At 40.0% G+C, this 21,329-nt stretch overlaps 1 protein-coding gene and 1 pseudogene across 4 annotated transcripts in view; one reads left to right on the top strand and one right to left on the bottom strand.

The window, feature by feature from the left end:
- DOCK7 (dedicator of cytokinesis 7) overlaps positions 1–21,114 on the bottom strand; it is a 201,817-nt gene extending 180,703 nt beyond the window's left edge. Inside the window, exon 1 of one of the 4 annotated variants that reach the window (XM_045802186.2) lies at positions 20,936–21,114. In XM_045802186.2, the coding sequence (XP_045658142.2) occupies positions 20,936–20,973 (38 nt within the window). In that variant the 5' untranslated portion in view covers positions 20,974–21,114. The remainder of the gene's footprint in view (positions 1–20,935) is intronic. The other 3 variants (XM_045802187.2, XM_045802190.2, XM_045802191.2) reach the window with 3 other exon arrangements.
- Positions 2,300–2,915, top strand: LOC123795410 (nicotinamide riboside kinase 1 pseudogene; annotated as a pseudogene).
- Positions 21,115–21,329: the final 215 nt, after the last annotated feature.

A 21,329-nucleotide genomic window follows, 5' to 3' on the forward strand; every position in this document is an offset into this window, starting at 1 on the left:
ATGCAATATTATTCAGCAATAAAAAGAAGTATGTTATCAAGCCACAAAAGACATGGAAGAACCTTAAAAGAATACTGCAAGTGAAAGAAGCCAATCTGAAAAGCCTGTGTACTGTACGATTCCAACTATATGACGTTCTGGAAAGGCAAAACTATGGAGACAATATTAAAAGGGGGGAGGGGCGCCTGGGTGGCTCAGTCGTTAAGCGTCTGCCTTCCGCTCAGGCATGATCCCAGCACTCCGGGATCCAGCCCCGCATCAGGCTCCTCCACTATGAGCCTGCTTCTTCCTCTCCCACTCCCCCTGCTTGTGTTCCCTCTCTCGCTGGCTTTCTCTCTCTGTCAAATAAATAAATAAAATCTTAAAAAAAAAAAGGGGGGGTGCCATGCTTGGAGGGGGGAGGAAAAGGAAGGGATAAATAAGTAGTGCACAGGGGATTTTTAGGGCAATGAAATTATTCTGTATGATTCTATAATAGTGAACAAATGTCTTTATGCATCTGTCAAAACCAACAGAATGTACAACACAAAAAGTAAACCCAATATAGTCCACGGGCTGTAGTTAATAATAATATATCCATATTGGTTCATCAATTATAAAATGTACTTCACTAATACAGGATATTAATAATAAGGGAAACTTGGGGCACTGGGTGGCTCAGTGGGTTAAGCGTCTGACTCTTGATTTCAGCTCAGGTCTTGATCTCAGAGTCATGAGTTTAAGCCTGGAACTGGGCTCTACCCTGGGTGTGGAATCTACTTAAAAAAATAAAATTAAAAAATAATTTTTTTAAATAAGGGAAACTTGGGGTGCCTGGGTGGCTCAGTCGGTTAAGCATCTGCCTTCAGCTCAGGTCATCATCCCAGGGTCCTGGGATGGGGCCTTGAATCTGGCTCCCTGCTCAGTGGGGAGTCTGCTTCTCCTTTTCCGTCTCCCTCTGCCCCCTCCTCACCACTTGTGCTCTCTCTCTCGAATAAATAAATAAGATCTTTAAAAAAATAATAATAATAGAATAATTCTTCCTACTCGTAGTGACAGCTCTATAGTAGGGAAATACAGGGAAGTCTTTTTACTTCTAATAAGCTATTACTGCAGGGGCGCCTGGGTGGCTCAGTCAGTTGGACGTCTGCCTTCAGTTCAGGTCATGACCTCAGGGTCCTGGGATCAAGCCCCACATTGGACTCCCTGCAGGGAGCCTGCTTCTCCCTCTCCTTGTCCCCCTGCTTGTGCACGCACTTGTGCACTCTCGGTCAAATAAATAAATAAAATCTTTAAAAAATATATTAACTGCAAAGTAGAAGGAAGAGGTCAAAAATTCCATAGTTACTTATGCTCCTAAATTATAAGAGAATATCTTCTTCCCCTCCCAAAAGAACATGATTGAATATTTGACCTATTTGTCTCCTTACCAACTCTCTCCATTCCACAAGCTTCCTCATTACGTCAACATGCATTACAATTTTCACAAAAGAAAACACTCACTAAGGCCATTCACCATAGGACACTGGAAATAACCAACAAAGGACTCACATCCTGAGGGAAATTATGTTGTATTTAATCTTTCCTCTAACCTCCTCCCACTTTCAGATGCCCCATCTAACCCATGATTTCCAGAATGACCAATCTAGGTCTCTCTCATCTTTACTCATTCTTCAAGGGACCAGAAGTAAAACCTTAGTAAAAATGAGTAAGGAGAAGGGAGCCTCATAGACCTTACCACTCTTGATGTTAGGGTCCTGAGTTCAAGCCCCACGTAGAACTTACTTAAAAAATAAAATAAAACAACTAATAAATAAATAAATGTTAATTAAAAAGAGTAAGGAGAGTTTAGACAAAACAGAAGAGTTTAGTTGAGCTTCTCCTATAAAGTCACAAAGAGTAGCTGCAAAGTACTGGCAAATAAGAAAATAAGATCTCTTGGAACTCTGTTTATATATAAAATAGAAGTCAAGGAAGAAGTGAAGGGTAAGAGGATATACCATGGAATATACCAGGTAAGTGAATACATCAGAGACAAGGCAAAAAAGGGCTGACTAAAAATCCCCAAAGGAAAAAGGAAAGAACAGCTGATACTCCAGCACTGTGACTATCCAAGCCCAAGACTGGTGACTGACGGGTTGAATCACAGTTCTACCATTGTGTATAGTTGGCATTAAAGATAAAGAGAAGCAAAATAAAGAAAACCATAGATTAGATCTGGGCCACCTCTGACCCGGCAGGGGTGTGAAAGGAGGGACTATAGGCTTCTGCTGCTTTGCTTGGGGGAACTTGAACTAGCACCTGGAAACTTTAGGAAGACATGATTTTCAAAGCTAATTATGAAACATCTGTCACTGGAATTAGTACTGTGACAAATGGCAGGAAGACAACACTGGCTAAGAATTTGCAGAAATACCTTCCAATCTGCAGCATCATATCTCAGGATGAGTTCTTTAAGCCAGAGTCTGAGATAGAGACAAATACAGATGGATTTCTGCAGTATGACGTGCTTGAAGCACTTAACATGGAAAAAATGATACCCACCATTTCCTGCTGGATGAAAAGCCCAAGATAATCACTGTTATCAACAGACTCTGGAAATGCTGAGAAATTCCCATATAAATCATCGAAAGCTTCCTTCTCTTTAACTATAAGCCCCTTGACACTCTATGGAACAGAAGCTACTTTCTGACCATTCCATACAAAGAATGTAAAAGGAGAAAGAGTATAAAGGTCTATGAGTCTCCAGACCCCCCAGGGTACTTTGATGGCCACATGTGGCCCATGCATCCAAAGCACAGACAAGAAATGGAGACATCAGGTGGAAAACTGTTTACCTAAACAGAATAAAATCTGAAGAGGACCTCTTCTCACAAATGTGTGAAGATCTAATACAAGAACTAGCAAAGCAGAAGTGTTTGCAAGTAACAACATGAAAATGGACTGCCCTGAATCCTTCCTGGAATGAATTCGGAAACTCAAAGGAGTATATTTAAGAACCTTAACCAAGATACAGTATGTAACTTGGTATGATGTTGGCTGTTGGTTCATTTGTTTGTGTATCACACGTGATTTTCCCAATATGTGGAACAGCAAAAAGTTATCCATGCCAACAGACAGGAATTTACCTTGATGAGTTGTTCTCGCTCTAAGGAGTGCAGAGACAGAGCAGAGCTCACAATGAGTCAGTTCCTCTAGACTAATGATTGTCAAACTTTTCTGAATAGGACCCAAAGGACAAAAGAAGGCTTACAACACAATCCAGTATATATGTATTCTATTGTGTTTGTATGTGTGTGTGTGTGTCTGTATGTATCTGTGTGTGTAGATATATATGTGTGTGATGTGTGTGTATACATACACACATATCAAGTATCACAAAGTATTCACCTTAGATGTAATGCCAGGTGATATTTTTCTATTTGTAATTTTTAAAATATATTCATTACCATCTAATCCCGATGGCTACCTCCTGCAAATAAAGGCTTTACTAGGAGTACCAGTCACATTGAATAAATCAATAACAGAGAAAACTAGAACAAGCAGGTGCCAAAGCAAACAATCAGACAAAAACCAGAAGGCAGGTCATTCTGTACTGCAAGTGTGTTCAACAAATCAGTGTCATGGGTAAATAAATAAATAAAGATGCTGGGCTAAGTTTTAGGATTAAAAAAATAAAAAAAGACTTCAGACCAAAAAAAAAAAGTATAATCTATTTAAAAGAAGGGGGGGGGAACTTAAGAGATATAACTAACTGTAATGAATGGTTCCTAACTGGATCCTGGTTTGAACAAACCAGCTACAAAAAACATTTCGGGGATACTGAGAAATTTGAACATGGACAAGCTACTACATTATTAAGAGTTATTATTTTTTTAATGTGTGAAAACAGTATTATAGTAATGCAGGAAATGTCCTTATATTTTAGAGATGCAAATGATGTTGGTAATTGAGCTTTAAACTCTTCAGTTATTATGACTCTACCTTAACGTACAAAACTAGCAAACTAGGGACGCCTGGATAGCGCAGTCGTTAAGCGTCTGCCTTCGGCTCAGGGCGTGATCCCGGCATTCTGGGATCGAGCCCCACATCAGGCTCTTCCGCTGGGAGCCTGCTTCTTCCTCTCCCACTCCCCCTGCTTGTGTTCTCTCTCTCGCTGGCTGTCTCTGTCAAATAAATAAATAAAATCTTTAAAAAAAAAAAAAACTAGCAAACTAATGATGGAGTACAGACGGGGCAAGTACTCTTTAAGAAGTGTGTCGTGTCCTCCATAAAGCCCTGCTTGATTATTTCTGCTCTGTTCCACTCAGGTTAGCTACTCCTCCTCTCTGCTTCCAAAGTACTCATGACTCATGTGTATCCATATACATTCAAGGGAACGGAGTTACCAGTGGGCTCATTCAGACAGGCAGCGACTAGCCAGACTGCTGTTCACCATGCACTAAGAACCTGGCCTTGCTGACAGAGTCTGATTTCAGCAGTAGGAAAGCCCAATGTTTGTAAACACTCTCTGATATAAGCACATAAATTGCAAAGCAGGTTCTTCTGGAATACTAACACAACCCTCAAATATAAAAGTCCGGTGGAAGAAAAAAAGGTACAGGAAAGGATTAAGAACTTGGCTTCTCAGGTCTGGTAACTTCTCACACTTCAGAGGCACCTTTGCAACCTCCGTGAGGAATTAGGGAAGACAAGGAAACTTCGCTTCTGGAGTATATGTTATGCTGGCTCTTATTTTGCATAAATGTTTCAAAGCAGGCTAATTTCTGCCATTAAAGAAAATGTATATTCTTTAACTCAATCTGGTGGCACTTTTCTTTCAAAAACTATCTCATTGTGATAACCAAACAATATCATAGACATAGCATTTATCAATTTGTTTTGAAATCTATTTACCTATCTCCTTGAAAGAAACCAAGCAATAAAAGGGGGGACTTCATTTACCCTTGCACCCGCTAGCAGGGTGCCTGGCACATTCTGAGTACTTAATAAATGTTTTCAAAGCTTAACTGAAAAAATGAAAATAGAAAGAAATTCATAATTCTCCCCCACCACACCCACCCCAAAAAGCAGTTCAGTAAGAATGCTAGAATGGAACAACTGATGTGAGCTTCTAAGGACAGGGACCGCATCCTATTAATCTTTACATCCTCAGTGTCTGAGACGATGGAGAGAGAGAAAGACAGAAACGGAGAAACAGGTGTAAGAGTGCAGCGAGAGAAAAGGAGATAGGGCATAAGAATGAATTTAGAGACTACTCAGTATACGAATCGTCCAAATGTCTTTAAGAGTAAACTAATTTGTAAATATGGTTGTTTCTAATTGATTGAAAAGGACAAGGAAGTATGCCTTCTTTTTTTTTAAAGGTTTTATTTATTTATTTGACAGAGATAGAGACAGCCAGCGAGAGAGGGAACACAAGCAGGGGGAGTGGGAGAGGAAGAAGCAGGCTCATAGCAGAGGAGCCTGATGTGGGGCTCGATCCCATAACGCCAGGATCACGCCCTGAGCCGAAGGCAGACGCTTAACCGCTATGCCACCCAGGCGCCCCAGGAAGTATGCCTTTTTATCTATTATTGTCAAATAGGTAAATATTTGTTGAGGGGGAAAAAATCCACAGAAGGATTCTAAATATAGAACCGTTTTCTGTAACAGCCTTGCTGACATCAATATCCCATTTATTAAGTGAAACACGGAAACACAATGCTCTCCTATTCTACATGAAACTCCTTTTAAACAAGATATATGATATGTTTACTTATCTCAAAGCAGTCTCTAATATGACTTCAACCTGTCTGAAAAGGGCTGATTCCAGAACTATGTTCAAACTCTACAATTGCGTAAATAAAGTTATTACAAGTAGCAGAGGAAATAAGATTTTCCAACATACAGAAAAGACAAAGAAAATAACTCTATAAAGGAAGACATCTTTTTCTTTTTTTAAAAAAAGTAGACTCCACACTCAATGTGTGCTTGAACTCACAACTCTGAGATCAAGAGTTGCATGCTCTACTGACTGAGCCAGCCAGGTGCCCCAGGAACACATCTTTTAAAAAGTAAACAAAAGGAATACATACGTGGCATTAAAAAACTCAAACCTCACAAAGAGGTAAAAACAAAAGGTACGTCTCTCTACTATCTCCAATCCCCAATCCGATTTCGCAAATGTAACCACTTAATATTTTATCAGGTATCCTTCAAGAAAAAGATGTATCTACTTTTTAATGTCCACATATGACATCATACAATAGAAAAATCTTTTCTTGGTACCTTGTATTATACCTTAATATATCCTGGGAATCATTCCATATCAGCACATAAAATTAATAATACTCTAACTATTTATCAAGCATTTACAACTTATATGCCAGATACTGTATAATGTGTTAGACTTGTTATACCCCATTTAATCCTCAGAAAAACTCCGTGAAGTAGGCATTATATTAGGATATTTAAGTATCAAGAGGTTAAGGTCACATAACTAATAAGGAACAGAACCAAGATCTGAACATAGAGCCCCTGCTCTTAAACACTGCTCTCTGGCTTTCTAGGTGCCACAGAGTTTGGGAGATGGGTGAACCAGAACATATTTAACCAGCAGTTTCTATTGGTAGACATTTAGGCTATTTCTAGATTTGTAAAGATTATCACTGGAATGCAAGCTCCATGAGAGATTTTTGTCTAAATCTAGAATTATGAGTAGTCTTTATTTTTTCTTTTGGGCCTTTTGTATTCCAAATTTTCTGCAGCACCATATATTACAATTAGCAAAAACAGATATTTTTAGATAAACTTCAAAAATAAAGTAACTTTCCCAAGCTTATGAAACGTAGAGAGGCAGGGTTTGAATTCAGATCCATAAAACTCTTAAGGCCTCATTCCTTGGAAACAAGTTTCCAAAGGTAAATGATTCTAGCTACAGTTCATATTAATGAGTTCTCTATTCTTGAAAACCTAGCCTATGAGGTCAGCCAAAAAATGTCTACTGTATACACTAACATATTCATAGGAACACTGTAATTACAACCACCACCACTGTTATGATCTGTTTCCTATCTTTCAGGGATTGCTAAATAAAACTCCATCCCGAGGCCCTGTCACTTGTCTGTCAGTCAGCCTGTGTTAAATTCTTTAAGAATTAAGGTTCACAGTGGGCCAGTAGCCACTAAAGGCCTAAGAAACAAAAACACAGAGAGGTTGATTTGTGAAACCAAAGAACAGAAACAGTCCTTCTATATAATACACTTAACATTTAAGACATAATTCCTTTTTGGGGAGGATGAAGAAAAAAAGATGCTGATGACTCATGTATCCCATCTGACACAATTTTGGAATAACATTTAACTCAAAGATTTAGAAAGCACTGCACGAAAGAGACGTGGCTGTCCCCAACACTCTGATCGACAGCATTCTACCATATCTCAACTTCCTCAACTAAAACATGGTGATAACATTGTTCCCGACTTCATGGAACATATTAGCTTATAACTACAGAAAAAAAGAATTTAAAAATTTAGCATTTGGAAAAATTAACACTGATCTGAAATTGGCAACTAAAATGAAAACTGAGAGGGGGAGAAAACCTCTACTGTAAAAAGTCAATCTTCCCAAAAGGAGATAAATTTATCTTCAATTCCACCCTACTTCATAAAAATAAAGCCAGAATCTCCCACAAACATACAAACTATATCCTGTATACAATTAGTTCCTAAGTCCTCTTCATTCTAACTCTTAAATACTTCACCGGGGATGTACTGTAAGGTGACTAACATAATATAATAAAAAAACATTAAAAAAAAATACTTCTCAAATCTTTGTCTTCTCTTTCCCTTTCCTACAGCATCTGCCTATTAAAAAAAAATACTTCTCAAATCTTTGTCTTCTCTTTCCCTTGCCTACAGCATCTGCCTACAAATAGCATTATACTTAATGGTGAAAGTCTGAATGCTTTTCTCCTTAGACTGGGGAGAAAGCAAGGATGTCTGCTCTCACTATTCCACACTGTACTAGAGGTTCCATCCAGTGCAGCAGGGGAAGGAAGGAAGGAAAGAAATGGAAACATATTAAGGGTGGTCAGGTTGAAAAGGAAGAAATAAAACTCTTTATTCTCATACAACATGATTCTGTATGCAGAAAATCCTAAGGAACCCACAAAAAAAACTTCTAGAACTAATAAACAAGTTCAGCAAAGGCAGAGGATATGAGTTCAATGTTCAAAAATCAACTGTATCTCTATATACTAGGAACAAAAAAACAAAAATAATTTTTCAATTCCATCATGATAACATCAGGAACAATACTTAGAAACAGATTTAACAAAAGAAGTACAAGATTTAACAAAAAAAAAGTACAAGATTTAGCAAAAGAAGTAAAAGATTTAACAAAAAAAAAGAAGTACAAGATTTAATGAAAGAAGTACATATCGAAAACTTCAAAACTTTGCTGAGAGAAATTAAATAACATCTAAATAAATAGAGAGTCTGTGTTTGTGGATTTGAAGACTCAATATGATTCAGTTGGCAATTCTCCCCAAAACTAATCTACAGATTCAACGTAATCCATACCAAAATCCCAAAAAGAGGAGATTTGCAGAAATTGGCAAACTTTATATTGATGTTGATCCTAAAATGCTTATAGAAATGCAAAAAATCCAGAATGAACAAAACAGTTTTGAAAAAGTAAAAAGTTGGAGGACTCACACTTCTGGATTTCAAAATTTACTATGAAGTAACACTAATCAGAAAAGTATGGTATTGGTGTTAAGAATAGACATTCGGGGGCGCCTGGGTGGCACAGCGGTTGAGCGTCTGCCTTCGGCTCAGGGCGTGATCCCGGCGTTATGGGATCGAGCCCCACATCAGGCTCCTCCGCTATGAGCCTGCTTCTTCCTCTCCCACTCCCCCTGCTTGTGTTCCCTCTCTCGCTGGCTGTCTCTATCTCTGTCAAATAAATAAATAAAATCTTTAAAAAAAAAAAAAAAAGAATAGACATTCTGGGGCGCCTGGGGCGCTCAGTGAGTTAAGCGTCTGCCTTCGGCTCAGGTCATGATCCCAGGGTCCTAGGATAGAGTCCTCCATCGGGCTCCCTGCTTAGCGGGGAGCCTGCTTCTCTCTCTCTTCCCTGCTCGTGCTCTCTCTCACTATCTCTGTTGCTATCTCTGTCTCTCTCAAATAAATAAAATAAAATCTTTAAAAAAAAAAAAGAATAGACGTACAGATCAGTGAAACAGAACTAAGTATCAAAAAATAAACACATTTATGGTCACCTGATTTTTTAAGGTACCAAGATAATTCAATGAGACAAGAATAGTCTTTGCAACAAAGAGTGTTGCAATAGAACATTCACATGCAAAAGATGAATTTAAAGATTGTTATATTTTTCCCAATTTGGGGCTTGAACTCACAACCCCGAGGTCAAGAGTTGCACGCTTCACCGACTGAGCCAACCAGGTGCCCCGCAAAAGATGAATTTAGATCCTTATCTCACACAATGCACAAAAATCAATGCAAATGGATCATAAACCTAAAGTAAGAGCTAAATTATAAAAACTTGAAGAAAATAGAGAAGGAAGTCTTGACCATGAATTAAGAAGTCTTAGAGAATAACACCATAATCATGATCCATATAAGAAAAAAACCTGATATACTGTACTTCATCAAAATTTAAAATCTCTATGCTTCAAACTTCACCATTAAGAAAATGAAGAAACAAAGCAGACAAGGAGAAAATATTTATAATTCGTATATCTAATAAAAGACTTGTGTTCTGAACATATAAAAAACTCCTACAATTCAAAAACAAGATAAATAACCCAATTTAAAAATGAGCAAAAGATAGGAATAGATATTTCACCAAAGAAGATATGTGAATGGCGAATAAGCACAAGAAAAACCATCACAAATCATTAGGGAAATGCAAATCAAAACCACAATGAAAATGCCACTTCACACTCATTAGAATGCCTACAGTCAAAAAGAAAACAATTAGCAAGTGTTAGCAGGATGTGGAAAAATCTGAACTCCCATACATTGCTGATGAAAACGTAAAATGGTGTAGTTGCTGTGGAAGTTTGCCAATTCCTTAAAAAAATTCAACACAGGGGCGCCTGGTTGGATCAGCCGGTTAAGCGTCTGCCTTCAGCTCAGGTCATGATCTCAGAGTCCTGGGACTAAGCCCCATATCAGGCTCCTTGCTCAGCAGGGAGCCTGCTTCTCCCTGTCCCTCTCCCCCCTGCTCATGTTCTCTCTCTCCCTCAAATAAATAAATAAAATCTTTGAAAATAAAAATTCAGTGTAAAATACCAAATGACCCAGCCATTCCATTCCTAGGAACATATTCACAAGTAATGAAAACAGGTGTTAAAAAAAAAAGTTTGCCCATGAATGTTCATAGAAGCACTATTCACAATGGCCAAAAGGTAGAACAATCTAAATATCCATCAACTGATGAACAAATAAACAAAATGTACTGTAGATTTGCATGGAATATTATTCAGCCATAAAAAGGAGTGAAGTACTTGATAAATGCCACAACATGGATGAATCATGGAAACGTTATACTAAGTGAAGGAAGCCAGGCACAAAGGGCTACATATGTCCAGAAAAGGCAAATTTAGAGAGAGAGAAATAGAAAGTATAGTAGTGGTTGCCTGGGACTTGGGTTGGGAATAGAGAGTAAATGGGCACAAGAGATGTGGGGAGGTGATGGAAATGCTCTAAAACTGGATTGTGGGTGATGATTTCACAACTTTATAAGTTTACTAAAAATCACTGAATAGTACACTGGATTAGTTTATGGTATGTAAAGTATACCTCAATAATGTTGTCTTAAAAAAAAAAAAAGGAGCCTGGATATGGCTATAATTGCTCTATGAAGATGAGAGGAAGAAATTGCTTTCCAGTTAGAGAAAGACTGTAAGACAGGAAAAGAGGAGAGCTGAAGTGGAGTCTCAAAAAGTCTTGTACCCTTAGGCTCCTTATCACAATCCCTTATCCTCAGCAAAGTTTATTAAAATCATTAAATGGCTGTTACGAGTGCAGTTTTCCCGTCTCAGAGGACAAATGAGAAACACCTCATGATGCCGCAGAACTATGCAGAAACCAACTGACTCTATTGCTATATATTTAAATAATTACAGTGAGGCTGAACAATTTTAAAGACCGTTACAATGACCAATCTTAGAGAATACCAGTTGTTTTGGTGTGTCCAGCATTCACTCTCCCCCTCCTTCTTTTGTTTAGAAACCCCTTCCTTTTAGTAAGGAACTCATTACTCGAGACTGGGTAGGGCTGACAACATCACATCTCCGCTCAAGCCAAGGAGAATGACATGTGACCCAGGAATGGCCAGTATCCCCTATACCCCTAAACATAGTAACTGGTTCAAGCAGAACATGTGACACAAGCCAAACCAATAATGGAGTTCCTGAATCTTTTCTGCCAGAACTAAATGGCAGGATTTGAGCCTGGGGCTGTCAACTCTCATTGCAACCAGTTAGTGGAAAATCTATCAAAGACATGAAGATAAGAGCCTGCTGATATCCTCTGTATCCTGGGACCTAATGTACTCAATTACAAGCAAATTAATCTGACTGGTGTTTCTGTCAAATGCAACCAAAAAGTCTCCTCTGTAAAAAGCCCCTGAAAAAGTAGTGACACATCTAGACTGCTTGCCAAAGGGCTCTCTATATGATGCAACCCAGAAGTGAAGGGAAGGTCACTCTCTGAGGAGATGGAGTTGACTAATGGAAAACAGGATGTGAGAGAGAAGCAGGTAGATAAATTTCTTCTTCTTCCAGACTCCTATCTACTGATATGAGAAACTGTTCCTCTGTCCAAAGATACCCTGTATGACCAAGCCAGCACACCTGCCAAACAGTCTCTCTCTAGCTCTCCGTGAAGCAGTGACCAACAAGACAAGGTATCACCTTACATTGTTTCCCATCTCTGCCTCGCTTCCCTTTTCTCTTGATGCCTCGAGATTATGCCTCCCGGATAAACCCTCAACTCTTAATCCTTGTCTCAGTCTCTGTTTTCTAGGGAACTCAGATTAAAAGGGTATCTACAAAAAAACCTACAGCAACCATTAGGCTTACTCTGAAGTGAAACGTGGAAAGTTTTCTCTCTGAGGTCATAAGCAAAATGAGGATGCTCAGTATTAGTATAATGTTAAATAGAAATGGTAATAATCTACATCGTAATACAAAATAACTGTCCACAGAGCAAGACAAAAATATAAATCAGCTATAAGGTCTGGAAAAGAAGAAACAAAAATTCATAATTTCCAGATGATACGGCTGTCTACATAGAAAACACAAAATTCACAGATACATTTTTTTAATAACTTTCAGGTTTCACTTTATTTTTGTTTACTTTTTTTAAGATTTTATTTATGTATCTGTCAGAGAGAGAGCACAAGCAGGGGAGCAGCAGGCAGGGGGAGAAGGCTCCCCGATGAGCAAGGAGCCCCATGCGGGACTCAATCCCAGGACCCTGGGATCATGACCTGAGCCGAAGGCAGATGCTTAAGAGACTGAGCCACCCAGGTGTTCCTCATAGATTCATTTTTAGAATTGACATGAGTTTAGCAAGGTATATAGGTAGATACAAAATGGTTACATACCTAGAAATAAATCTAACAAAAGATATGCATGAACCTTACAGAGAAAAATTATAAAATTTTGTTGTATGATATAAAGAAGACCTAAGTAAATGAAGAGATACACCATGACCAAGGCTTGAAAACTTAGTATTGTAAGGACATCATTTCTCTGCAAAATTGATGTACAGATTCAATGTAATCCCAACCAAATTCTAATAGGACTTGGGGATGTTTGTTTTTTGGTAGTTTCTAAAATATACAAGGAATTTCAAAGGGCTAAGAGAGTCAAGACACTTTTTTAAATGGTGGGGAGAGTTATTCTACCAAACTTCAAGACTTACTAAAAGTGTTTATAATTGGTGAAAATATGTACAACCAGACCATGGAACAAAAGACAGAACCCAGACAACGACCCACAAATAATGACACACAATCTATTATAGAGGTAGCAGGGCAGATAAATTGAGAAAGGATAGTCTATTTGGAAAAAAATTAAAATTTCACACCATACATACATCAAGTCCAGGTGGAACTAAACCTAAATATAACAGAGGCAACTAGAATGTTTATGATAATACAGATGAATATCTTAATGACCACAGGGTAAGAAAATATTTCTTAAACAAGACCTCAAAAGTACTAACCATTAGAAAAGACAGAGAGAGAGAGAGAGAGAGAGAAACTGATATAAGTGTATTAAAACTGAGAACTTAGGGGCGCCTGAGTGGTTCAGTTGGTTTAGCGTCTGCCTTCAGCTCAGGTCATGATCCCAGATTCCTGGTATCAAGCCCCCCACTCCACCCCACCCCTGCAGGGAGGAGCCTGCGTCTCCTTTTCTCTCTGCCATTCCCCCGGCTGGTACTCTCTGGCTCTATCTCTCTGTCAAATAAATAAATAAAATCTTAGGAAAAAAACAAAAACAAAAAAACTCAGAACTTAGTTACAGTTCCTGGGTGGCATTCAATTCTTGATTTCGGCTCAGGTCATGATCACAGGGTTGTGAGTTGGAGCCCCGTGTCAGGCTCCGTGCTCAGCACAGAGCCTGCTTGAGATTCTCTCTTTCTCGATCTCCCTCTGCCCCTTCCTATGCTCTCTCACTCTTTCTACAATAAATAAATTTTAAAACAAAACAAAACAAAAAAAACCTGAGAACTTAAGTTTTCAAAAGACTCCATAAAAAGAATTTTTAAAAAACCAGAGGGTGGGAAAAGATATTTACAACACATAATCATTCAATGGATTAATACACTGAATGTACATAAAGTACTCACACAAATCAATAAGAAAAAGAATAATACAAACGAAAAAAAGGGTGAGAATGCAAAAGATTTAAATAAGCAATTTACAAAAGAGTATATTCAAATAGTCAACACACATACAAAACAGAGCTCGGTCTCAAGAGTAATCAAATAAATACAAATCAAAACTTCTACAATCAGTATCATGCATGCATCCATTAGATTGGCAAAAATGAAAAAGTTGGCAATACCAAGTGATGACAACTAGGTACAGCAACACTATCGTGGGAATGTATGTTTCTTCAGCTATCTTAGAAAACAGTTTGGCATTACCTAGTAGACTCCACAATAAATAAAACTGCTATGAGGAGCAATAAAGAATACCTAAGGACCAGCAATCCCATACCTGAGTATACCCTAGAGAAATGCATGCACATGCATACCAGAATATCTGTATAGAAATGTTCATAATAGGGGCGCCTGGGTGGCACAGCGGTTAAGCGTCTGCCTCCGGCTCAGGGCGTGATCCCGGTGTTATGGGATCGGGCCCCACATCAGGCTCCTCCGCTATGAGCCTGCTTCTTCCTCTCCCATTCCCCCTGCCTGTGTTCCCTCTCTCGCTGGCTGTCTCTATCTCTGTCAAATAAATAAATAAAATCTTAAAAAAAAAAAAAAAAATGTTCATAATAACATTGTTTCTAATAGCCAAAAACTGGAAACAATACAAATGCCCATCTACTGCAGAATAGAAAATCATGGTATATTTATACAATGAAATAATATAAAGCAAAAAAAAAGAGAAAAAAGAATGAACTCCAATGACGTGTAACATTATGAATGAATCTCACAGATATAATTTTGAGCAAAAGAAGCACGACAAAAAAACATACAACATATAATATGATTCTATTCAAATGAATTCAAAAACAGAAATAGTGCTATTGCTTGGAAATGCACTCATAGGTGGAAAGAATAAAGAAAAAGCAAGGAAATGGGGCGCCTGGGTGGCTCAGTCGGTTAAGCATCTGATCTCAGGGTCCGGGGAGTCTACTTCTCCTCTCCCTCTGCCTCTGCTCCTTCCCCTGCTTATGCTCTCTGTCTCTCTTTCAAATAAATTAATAAAATCTTAAAAAAGAAAAGCAAGGAAATGGTTACCCCAAAAGTAAGGACAGTGGATTGGAGTGGTCCGCAGAAAAGCGTAAGACTTAGAACAGAAGAGAAAGGATATATCAAAAAGATAAAACGACAGAGCAGTTACAGAGTTGGAAATGAGCAGAGCATTTGTGAGGGTACAAGGAAACCGTTAGACTGATTGATCCAAAATGTAAGCTAGAGAATAAATCAACAAGAGAAGGACTAGATTACAGATGACTTTAAAATGCAAGCAAGAGTTTGGGTTAAACACTGTAGGAAGCTACTATAATATTCTTGAACAAAAGAATGCCATGATAAGAGCTATATTTTAGGGAGACTTCTTTTGCAACACCTTTGAATTACAGGAGGTAAGAGACTCAATCAGCTCTGGCCCCGCTGAGGTCATCTAGAAGTGAGATGATAAAAAGATGCTCCAATGAGGCAGGGTGGCGCTCATTCAAACAATTCTTTCATGTTCAGTTTACACAAGTTCCTGTGCCTGACACTAGAGATAAAGAGACACAGACCAGTCGACAAAGAGCTCTGAAAAGCAGTATAAAGTCGGGGGGGAAACAGGGGAATGGGGGATGAGGACAAGAAAAATTAAAAAGACAAAGCCCAAAAAACAGTAGCTCATGAAATCAGTGATGAAGAAAAAAGTCAAAGGCTCCTAACACTCAGGCGTTCCATAATTCAAGTACACATAAAGTCCCACGGGAAGCAGAGCCATATGGTCCAAGGACTGATGAGAACAAGCCAGAAAGTGGTTGGGACTGCACCACATACATGTGAGAAATGTGACTAGAAAAAAGGAATGACTGGTTGGCAGCTAGAAATGCCAGAAGAGGGGTGCCTGGGTGGCACAGCGGTTAAGCGTCTGCCTTCAGCTCAGGGCGTGATCCCGGCGTGATGGGATCGAGCCCCACATCAGGCTCCTCTGCTGGGAGCCTGCTTCTTCCTCTCCCACTCCCCCTGCTTGTGTTCCCTCTCTCGCTGGCTGTCTCTATCTCTGTCGAGTAAATAAATAAAATATTAAAAAAAAAAAGCCAGAAGATTCAATGGTACTTTGTTTTATGATGAGAAAGGCACAGTAAGTCTTATGGTTTAAGGGAAACATCCATAAAAAGAAACAGATTGAAGATGCTAGACAGGAAAGGAAAAATTATGAGATCAAGGTTCTGAGGGAGGTGGCAAGGTAATGGGGTTCAAAGGATGAAAAAAAAAAACAGGTAAACTTCAGGGAAGGGATACCTTACAGGCTCAGGAGAAAGGTGGTTAAATGACAGACAGGAACAGTAGTATGCTGAGGTTATAATGGACTCATGTTAGGTGATCCAGAACTTTTTAGTAAAAGAAGGGATAGGGAAACAAAGATACTAATAAGAGAAATGATTTAGAGTAAACCTCAGTTAAAATAAGAAGACATTCATTAATAAAAGATCGAGTCTGCACTGTTCTGCTCTCCCTCTAAGGGGCAAGAAAACAGGTTAGACATTCAGCATTAAGGTAGTGAGATGAGTACAACAAAAGGCTAGGGAGGTACATGTGTCCAAAGTGATGAAAAAGGCAGCACTGAAGTAGTTGATATTATGTGGAAAGAATTTATTTGATAATGAATTGAAGAAAGTAGACTGAAAGGTGGGCCTACACAGCCAGAGTTATGAACAAATTCAAAACCAAAAAAAAAAAAAAAAAAAGTTTATAAATAAGCCTATGTCCAGGAAATCCTACTCATGTTAAGATATTCCTCAAAAATAAAAATCTGATGAAAGCCTTTCATTAAATGCTACTTAGGCAACAAAATGATACCAAATTAACAAAGGAAAGAATAAGTAGGTAAGGATAACTTTGGGGATGCTAATGGTAGCACTGTTAGAAAATCTGGAACTACCCAGAAAATATTTTGCAGGAAGAAGATACAGTCAAATAAAAAAAGTGTAAGTTCTCAAATCAGAGGACTAGATTTGAGTCCCAATTTAGGCAAATAATCTCATGCTATGTAGGCCTCAATTCCTCATCTGGATTATGGGAATAATCATCATTGTAAATAATACAGGAATAATAATACCAGCAACTAACATTTGCTGAATGCTTATTATGTTTCAGGCACAGCTCTAAGTATTTTACATGTATTAATTTATGTAATCTTTAGGATGACCCATGGACACATTTATCCCCATTTTACTGAAGAGAAAACCAAAACAGGGAGATTAGATCAACTGCCCAGAATTATATAGCTATTATGTGGTATAGGCAGAATTTCAACGAGTGCAATGTGACCTGGTATCTATATTCTTTACTATGTTCTTCCACCTTTCTGGGTAATAAAGATGAGAATGTAGTAAAAAGTGCTTTAAGTGTATCCAAACGTTCACCATTACTGCTGAATATCAAGTAACAGGACAAAATAATCCAAACAAAATCATTAATCTACAATCAACACTCCACAAATTATACCTATTATATGCTAGGGTGTGATTAAAAAGGAGGTAATTAACAATGTATATGCCTTGCCCTTCGAAAGTAGGGATGAACAAAATATACATGCTGCTTTTCCATGATGAGCTGAGGTAAGTAGTACAATCAGTGATAAAAAAATAAAGAGCTTTGGGGCACCTGGGTGACACAGTGGGTTAAGCTTCAGACTCTTGGTTTCGGTTCAGGTCCCTGATCTCAGGATCGTGAGATGGAACCCAGCACAGGTCTCCAGCTCAGCGCAGCGTCTGCTTAAAATTCTCTCTCCCCCAACCCCTCCCCCCAAAAATAAATAAAACGTTTTTAAAATTTTAAAAATAAAGAGTTTGAGAAATCACAAAATCATGGCCTCAAAAAATAACAGCACTAAATGCAAAGGGTTAGGAAATGACTGAGCCAGAAAAGAATCAGTATAATTCTTTTTAAAGTAAAGGTTTCATATCGTAAAGCTTTAAAAGAAAAATAAGGTTTCAAATGGCAACAGGGTATTCACAGAGCAACAAATTTCATATATGCACATCATAAAAAGACTTTATCACTTCCAAGAAAAGGTCCTACACCACATTATAAATATTGTAATAATAAAAAATAATTGATGCTGGACACTTATGTAGAAAGCACTGTTCTAAGCACTTTACTGGTACCAATTTTTTAATTCTTATAACAACCCTATAAGGTAGTTCCTGCTATTATCCCCAGTTTATAGATAAGGAAAATGAGGCAGAAGTGAGATGAAGTAACTTGCCCAAGTTTATCTAATGAGGGCCAGTGCTAGGATGTCAACCCCAAGCAGTTTATCTCCAGAGTATGTGCTATACTTCCTCTAGTAGGAAACTAAGAAGCAGAACAAGAATTTATTCAGAAATTGAAAGTACCTTTCAATCACAATAATTCATCATCTTATAACAGTTCTGTCCTTGGTCTTCCCTCCAAATTAACCTGCACATTCCTCCCCTACTATCTCATCTACTCCTCTGGTTTCAATAACAATCTTCTTGCTGGAGATTCCCAAATCTATTGACTTCCAGCCCAATCTCTCTTCTGCATCTTAAACCTCACCAACAACCTAATAAATATTTCTCTTTCAATGCTCAATGAGCACCTCAAAATCAACATGTCCAAAACTGAATCATCATCTCCCTCCCACATCATTTCCCACTCTCATATCCCTTCTTCCTCCTGTACACTCTTACCTCAAACACTGCCTCCATCGTCCACCTGGTTGCCCAAGTCAGAAACTTGGATGTCATCCCAGACTCCTCAGTCTTCCTCACCTTCCATACCCAATCAATCACCAATCACCTCCTCTAAGTTTTTCTCCAATCAATGCATGACTCATTTCCATTGCTTTACTTAATCTGACAACTTTACAAGGCTTATTACTTTGGATTTTGTGTTTATTTTGTGAAACTTTCTTTTCTTCTTGTATTTTGTTCTGTCTAATCCTAGCACAAACTCCATGAATGAAGAACTGGTATTATATATATTTCATATCTAACTCCCTAATGTGCAGTTTCCTGATCAACACATATTCTCAGCAAAACTTGGTTCTATTAAAGAAAAATTAATACTAAGCATGTATGTCAAGTAATACATTTTTTTCAATGGCACTGCCTTCAGAAACAAGACCAAGTTATTTTGAAAAAAGAAAAAAGTAATAATTTCCTATTAACTCTATCACAACTCCCTAGGATATACCGATTATTGTTAATTGTTCAATGATAGCTACTAAAGGCCATGCACTATGCTAAACACTTCACACAAACTATGCCACTTAATGTTCACAATGTTATGAACAGGATACTGGTACAATACTCATTTTCCAGATGCCAAACCTGGAACTTAAGAGAGCTTACACAATTTGATCAAGGTGCCAAGTTAGAAAAGTAACAGTCAGGGGCCCCTGGGTGGCTCAGTTGGTTAAGCTACCTCCTTCGACTCAGGTCATGATCCTGGAGTTCCAGGATCCGGCTCCCTGCACAGAGGCGACTCTGCTTCTCCCTCTGACCCTCCCCGTCTTATGCTCTCTCTCAAATAAATAATAAAAAAGAAAAAGAATAAGAACAGTCTGGATTTGAACCCATGGCACAGTCTGACACCAGAGCAGATGTTCTTAAAGCACTTGCTCTTTGCCTCTTTTTTTTTTTTTTTTTAAGATTTTATTTTTAAATAATCTCTACACGCAACACCGGGCGAACACACAACCCCGAAATCAAATGCTCCATCGACCATGCCGCCAGGCACCCCTTGCTATTTTGCCTCTTAAGAATAAAATTAAATGTTTTAAAGCTCAAAAGAAAAGAGTAATTAAGCAGAAAGCTTAAATTAAAAAAAGATGTTAGTTTTAAATGAAAAACGTGCCAAAACAGAGTAACGCTATGGAAGTTCAGGCAGTTAAGAAAGCACCTGTTTGGTCGGTCCAAAAATCAGCAAACGAAAAAGATCCAGAACCACAAATATAAAATTGTCAAAAAAGTAACGCAATCGAATGTTTCTTTTCTTGGGACTTCATAATAAAGCCAACACAGTCTGTTTTACACATTAGTACAGTTCACAATGAAATTCTCCAAATGTTAGAATCCCCTGCCGTAATTCAATGTTTGGTTGTGGCAACCTACCCACCACAGGCAGGTAAAAGACTCGGAAATCTCAACCGTGATCGCTTGCTTACTTCCAGACTCCTAAAATATGAGTCAAAGGGGCAGTGTAAAAAGAACACTGCCTATCATCCATCTTCGTCTGGTGCCATTAGAAACAGAAGCGCACGTTTAAATTCACATGCTACTAAAATCAAGCTTCAGCCTACAATTCGTCCAAGATTGGGCAGCTGCACACCCAAGGTGCAGACCACAAGCTCTCAACTTTTCATTTTGGCTATACGATTTAGATTCTGGGTGCGAGAGCCCACTTTGAATTGGCCCCTGGTTGCAAAGAGGATTCCTGTCAGATTTCTCGGGAAGGGTGGGAGGCGTGAAGAAGGGGCGGCCTCCCACCGGCCAGGAGCCCGCCGCGCGCCGAACCTTTTGTTGGGGAGGAAAAGAGGGCGGACCCCCGCACCCTCCTGGGGGCAAACGGGGGTGGGCGGGGAGAGCGAGGGAGCTAGATGCCGCGGCGGCCCCCGGCCTGCCCGGGGGTGGGGACACAAAGAATTTGGGGAGCGCCGATCGGCGGGCCGACGAGCTCCCCCACCCGCCCTGCAATAAGCCGCCGCGAAACTCCAGGCCCGGGCCGCCGAGAAGCCGGCGGAGGCGGGCGCGCTGGCGTGCGGGGCTGCCTGCGCCCCCCGGGCAAGGATCGGCCGCCGGCGCGGGCTGAGGACCGGGGTTGGAGGGCGGTGCGAGGCCTCAGAGGCACCCGCTACAGCCTCGAGCCCCCTCCGCCCAGCCGCGGACCAGGCCGCCAGATCCCCGCGCCCGCGTCGCCACACCCACCCGCCTCCTAGGCCAGGCTCGGGAGGACTCCCGGCTCTTCCTCCCGCTGCGGCGGCGCGCCCCGCGCCCCAGATTTACCTGCTAATCTTCTGGGCAAAGGCGCGGCGCTCGGCCATGGCTGCTAAGGCGGCGGCGGCGGCGGTCTGGGCGCGGACGGGCGGGCGCGTGCCTCCTCGCTCGCGCTCCCTCCCTCGCGGCCTCCGCCAGTCCCAGCTCCGGACCGGGGAGGCTGGGGCTGGCGGCCGGAGCCGGGAACGAGCCCTGCCGTAATGCTCCTGAGAGGCGCGCAGCAAGAAACCGCTCCTCCCCCAGAGCTTCAATCCCCGCGGGAGCCGGGCTTCGGAACGCAGCTGCGGCCGTTTGGAGCCAAGGGGAAGAATGGGGCGTGGAGGGAGCGAGACGCTAGTCCTGGCTGCCTCGCTGCCGCGGGTCCACACGAACGAAAGGACGCAGAAAGCAGCCAGAGAGGGGC

The sequence above is a fragment of the Ursus americanus genome, chromosome 12 (assembly GCF_024610735.1).
Source record: "Ursus americanus isolate L20-20 chromosome 12, mUrsAme1.1.p, whole genome shotgun sequence".
In the NCBI taxonomy this organism is placed as follows: domain Eukaryota; kingdom Metazoa; phylum Chordata; class Mammalia; order Carnivora; family Ursidae; genus Ursus; species Ursus americanus.